This window comes from Anopheles aquasalis, chromosome 2 (assembly GCF_943734665.1).
Source record: "Anopheles aquasalis chromosome 2, idAnoAquaMG_Q_19, whole genome shotgun sequence".
NCBI classification, from domain to species: Eukaryota; Metazoa; Arthropoda; class Insecta; order Diptera; family Culicidae; genus Anopheles; species Anopheles aquasalis.
This window is the reverse complement of record NC_064877.1, coordinates 7570001-7575000: the sequence shown is the minus strand read 5'-3', so window position 1 is coordinate 7575000 and position 5000 is coordinate 7570001. Positions and strand designations below refer to the sequence as shown.

The following is a 5000-nucleotide window of genomic DNA, read 5'->3' as shown; positions in this document are numbered from 1 at the left end:
ACATCGAAGGAAAACTTTGGATTGCAGCTGTTTGAATATCTTCAGATAGAAGTCGTTTGATATTGGACTATCGTTTCGCAACGTGCAGTGATAGGGATAGGTCGCTCTTTATTGAATTTTCGACATTCACGGCACAATTAAGAGGGTCTGCGATTGTTGTTCCGCCTGGGTTGATTGTTAGTGACCGCTGTCTGCACTTGAGATCCTTGAAGCATTTGACGCAGGAAGTTGTACAGTGCCTCGTTGGCCTGTTGATCGGCATTCCGTCTATTCGACGTATTGGTCACCGGTTGAGGTCTTCTGTTCCCATTGGAAACTGGCAACGGTTGTCGGCCTCGGTAGACGGAGTTACCGCGACTCTGCTGCCACGATGGCATTCCATAGTTGCGGTTGTTTCCTAATTTCCGATTAGGAGTATCAGTTGCCCGTTGAAACCAGCGAAAAGCAGCCGCATAGCGTGTACTTACGGGGTCCTTGCCATCCGTACCAGCCTTGCAGAGAGTTCTGGTAGGAGTTCCAGTATGAATTGCGACCACCCTTGGACCTGCTATTCCCGCCGCGATTGTTGCGATTTCGTGTACCCTGTCCGTACATGTCGGTGAATATGTTGAGCACGATTTCCGGTCGGCCAAAGTCTTGCCTCGATGATCCTGGTCTCGCGAGAATTCTGTTTAGATATCTGATCGAGGTTAAGATTCTGGTAGACCATTCAAGTACTTACTAGTAGTACCACTTCTACGTTGTGCAGTAACCTTATAATCTTGACCATTGTTTGGCGTAGCTGTTTGCCAGACACCGGATGGGTGAACAGTTTGAATAAACGAAATATTGGTCCTAGCCTCAGGAGATGGCGTCATCCCGCTGTCCACCCATAGATGAGACTTATTCATATGGAGTAATGTATCGTCATCGTCCGGCTGGGCAGTTGACAATTCTACTATTGCTACCAGGCCTGTTACTCCTTCCGTTGCAGCCACGGTTGCTTCTTCCGCTGTAGTCGTGGTTTCATCAGCCGCAGTGTTTATATCAGGATTAGTTTCCGAATTGTTTGCAAATGATGCTGTAATCAGAAAGGAGGAAGTTTTAGTCATTTTTTTTTCGTTTAAAGCTAGATTAGACACTCACCTGGCACCTCCTCGTAGTAATATTCATACTCATACGCATCATCAGCACGAGCAGTATTTCCACTGCTGACCAGAAGAAGGACCACCATCAAACACACAACGCGTGATCCTCCCATGATGGGTCGGAACAGGTTCAAATGATCTGCCGTTCGCGGTCGTTCTGACTTTTTAAAGATTTCTATTCACAGTGTTAACTAGTGCTCGACCCATTAAAACCACATTTGCGTCTCATTATCAAATGTTTTCAATGGAATGCAGACTATGTGAGATTACAATACATATTGGCGCGATTCCCTTTAAACGCTGTATGATATTAAAACCATCACGCTCGCAAGGTGACACCCTCCACTATCCAAGATGAAAAACATTACAATCAATCGCAGCAATCGCTGTGACCCAGACTTCACGCCCCTTCAAGGTGGGATCGATTAAAACTCATTCGTCAACCGGAAATGTCGCATTTGAAATGATATCGTCTAGTCCCATTACCCCTCCCATCGTTCATGCAAATACTGTCTTCTGGGGTCGGCGCTTTGCAATTCATAACCGTACCTCAAGTGAACTAGGCAAGATGCAGATCGTGTCTGCTATCATCCTCGGATTGATATTGGTAAGGATATCGGTGATGGCGTCAATGAAACTGTGAAGATTTTCCTACCTACCAAAGTGCTTCCCCCGTCCCGTCAGCTGGCTAACGAAGGTAGTGCCTTCTTTCCAATTATCGCTTTCTATCCGGACGCACAGAATGGAGCATTGACTGGGAGCACCGGTCGCGCGGCGAACCTTTGTCGCTGGTACAACGTCCAGCCGCCGTACTTTGTGGGACCCTCGTCGCAAGGCACCGGTGCCGTGAACTGGGGTGGATCGGTTGGAGGCATCGATGCGCTACTAAATGCGCTCTATCCGTTGAGCGGAATGGGGACTAGCTCATCATCGGGACAGCTTCGTCCGGCGGTTGTGGTCCGGGTGGACGAATCATCCGGTGCTGGTACCAGGGGCACCGGTTTAGGTGTAAGGACCGTTCCACGTCGTGGTGGTGGTGGTGGCGGCGGTGATGGGTCGGTTGCCGGTGCTGATTACTATCCCAATGCTGGTGAGGATTACTACTACGAGGGTGGTCGTAGGGCATCGGTCACGGGACCACAGAATTATGGCGATGCCGCTACTTCCTACGATGATTACAGTGGCTACTATTATTACGACTATACGGAACCTCGTTCGTACGATTGGCTACCTGCTGCGGCATGGCCAGCGACCAGTGTCGGCGGTATCTACGAGCGGTTGTACGGTGCAGGGATGGACGTACCATCCGTGTGCAGTATCTGCGCCATGATGGGTTAATGCCGGGGGGAAAAGGGCTTACCGTTGTTGACAAACTAACCGAAGCAGAATAAACTTGCATATCCTGGTACATCCTGAAGCATTAAACTTTATTCCAAAACGAATTGGGACCTTTCAGAGGCCGAGCACACGTTCAGAGATACCACCAGTACTCCACTCGCCGGCGTGTTTGCAGGCCCGGTATACCAAGATTTCCGTTGGGCAGCGAGCGACGGCCAGTGGCAGATTGGGGATTGAACCGCCTTACACCGTTCGGTGCCGAGTTGCTGCGGTAGTGACGCGTCACTGCCGTCCGTATGGGAATGCCTCTGCCATCCAGAAAGTACCAGCGCACCAGTCGATCGGCACGGCGCCGTGGCGTCTGATTAGCCGTCGGAGTCGGTGGAAATATCTGCCGTCGGGCGGTGGCACGAGTTCTAGGGGTCGGTGTCGTCGTCGTCGTTGTAGTTGGGATGGTTTCAACCTCACCACCGTAATCGGGATATTGTGGATACTCGGGATATTCGTCATCGTAACCATCGTAAGCAGCTGGATAAGCTGGAGGATCCGTTGCCGGGTAATCGTTGTATTCATACTGGTACTGATCCTGGGCGTACGCGCTCCCGAGGCAATACTGGAGGAGAATAGGCGACGATGAGTGAAGCACCCTCTACAGGTCGATCCGTAGACGTATACTTACTGCAGCGAATAACACCAACAGCTTGTTCATGGTTAGTGTACCGCACTTACTGTAGCGTACTCGTGGACTGCCTGTGGTGAAATGGGACAGGAATGATTTCACTCCAGTTATAACCTCATTTGCGGTGCGCTGCCAACCTTCCACCTAATGATACTGCGGGATATAACCGTTTCGCGCAAACAAAAAACGCGGACAAATGTCCGTAATACTCGCTTAATTTGTTATTAGAATCGGAGGGCAATGTAAGGCAATATTCGGTCATTTCTTTCCAAACTGTTCAAATGCTCACAAACATCCGCCATTGCGTTGCTCTCGATTCGGTGCAGATATCATGTTTATTGTGTTTGTCTTTACTGTCCATTGTTTAATGTCAATCTCGAGTCAAGTTCCCGTTTCTAAGACACAGCCTCACTTGCCACCGGTGCTTGAGTGCCCGTCCACTCGCTAGTGCTCCTCATATTTCACCGAGCTAGCCTCAAAGGCCAACCGCTGGGCCTCCTGTTCCGCACCGATGCGCGCATGCTCGTTGGCAATCTTCTCGTACAGCGAAAAGTGGCGATCCTTTGCCTTGGCCACGGCTACCGTATCCTTGGGCAGAATTGGTTCCTGGGGGCGGATAAAAAGCAAACGAATGAATAAATGATGGATTCTAAGAGAACTTGCTCGCTGCGTAGGATTACTCACCACCACTCCAACGTGGGCATTGGCATGCTCTTCGGCGATCTTGGCGTACAGGGCGTAGTGTTTCTGCTCGGCACGTGCCACCGCTTCGGTCTGCTGTGGTGTCTGGGGCAGATGACTCAGCACCGGATAGAAACCGTTCTTATCGGCCGTATACTCAACGGTGCGCACCTGATTCCGTGGATCAACGTAGGAGAAGGAACCTCGCACGACACCATTACCATCGGACACTTCGCTGTGCGTACGATCGACGTGTCCCGGAGCACGTCCGGCCGAGTAGGTGAAGGCGTATGGTTTCGGTGGCGGTGGGAGCGTTGTCACCTCGTACTCGTCCTCCTGTACCAGTAGCACCTGTCTCTGTGCGGGCGCTTGGCGCGATCGCAGATGGGCCACATCACGCCGGGATGCTGCGTTGCTGCAGGTTCCACTGCCTAGCAACACGGCAGCAAGGGCCAACACAATTTGACTCTAATAAGGAAAGCGAAACGGCGCAGGCGTCAGCGAGTACAAGGTCATCCACAGATCACTGCCTGTTACTCACCGAAACTGTTGACTTCACCATGGTTCTGCGACGTTTGTAAAAGGTCTAGAGCGAGAGGCGCGAGGGAGCCAAGCCAATCTACAGATAGAGATGACGATCGACGGTCGACTGAGTGGCTGAATTCCCGTCCGTATCCGTTGTGCAGCCGCGTAGTACTGATCGCGGAACCTTTCCAAAGGCCTTCAGGCAGGTTTGCTTGGCAGGTTGGCTGGCTGGCTGGCTGGCTGGCTGGCGAAGGCACCTGTGGCGAGTCGCTTGGGGATGACGATGGTTGTTCATTCAACGGCAGGGCAAACGCAACCGCCCGCCTTGGTTTGTTTTATGAAATAACCACCCAATTGGCTGATCGTGCGCCTTGTTTGTAGTTGTAACAGTGAGTAGATGTATGGGCGCTGGTCAGACGTTTCCTTGCTTGCATAATTTCTCAACCAGCCAGCCAGTGCCAGTGAATCCGGTTGATCCACGGCATGAATATCGATTGGGCGCTGGTGGGGCAAACCCCATGATCGATGAACCAATGGCGCAGACTGAGCAATCGAGCAGTGCCCAACAGGTGTGAGCAGCTTAAGAAGCTTCTTAATCCCTCCGTCGCCTCGCACAAATTCATTGTTTTATTCTCGATTTTACTCGTAAA

General features: G+C 51.2%; 1 protein-coding gene across 1 annotated transcript; it reads right to left on the bottom strand.

The window, feature by feature from the left end:
* Positions 1-3454: 3454 nt before the first annotated feature.
* On the bottom strand, positions 3455-4671 carry LOC126572006 (larval cuticle protein LCP-17). The gene is made up of 3 exons (XM_050230983.1): positions 4367-4671; positions 3829-4293; positions 3455-3750 (listed from the first exon to the last, which is right to left on the bottom strand). The coding sequence occupies exons 1-3, from the start codon at positions 4385-4387 to the stop codon at positions 3589-3591; spliced, it is 648 nt and encodes a 215-aa protein (XP_050086940.1). The 5' UTR covers positions 4388-4671; the 3' UTR covers positions 3455-3588.
* Between the last annotated feature and the right edge of the window lie 329 nt (positions 4672-5000).

Bases quoted from the DNA above. Each gene is read 5' to 3' on its own strand.
- LOC126572006 (XM_050230983.1), bottom strand. From the start codon at position 4,387: ATGGTGAAGTCAACAGTTTCG. The intron at 4,294-4,366 runs GTGAGTAACAGG...TTTCCTTATTAG, and splicing joins TGGTGAAGTCAACAGTTTCG to AGTCAAATTGTGTTGGCCCT. The intron at 3,751-3,828 runs GTGAGTAATCCT...ATCCGCCCCCAG, and splicing joins ATGCCCACGTTGGAGTGGTG to GAACCAATTCTGCCCAAGGA.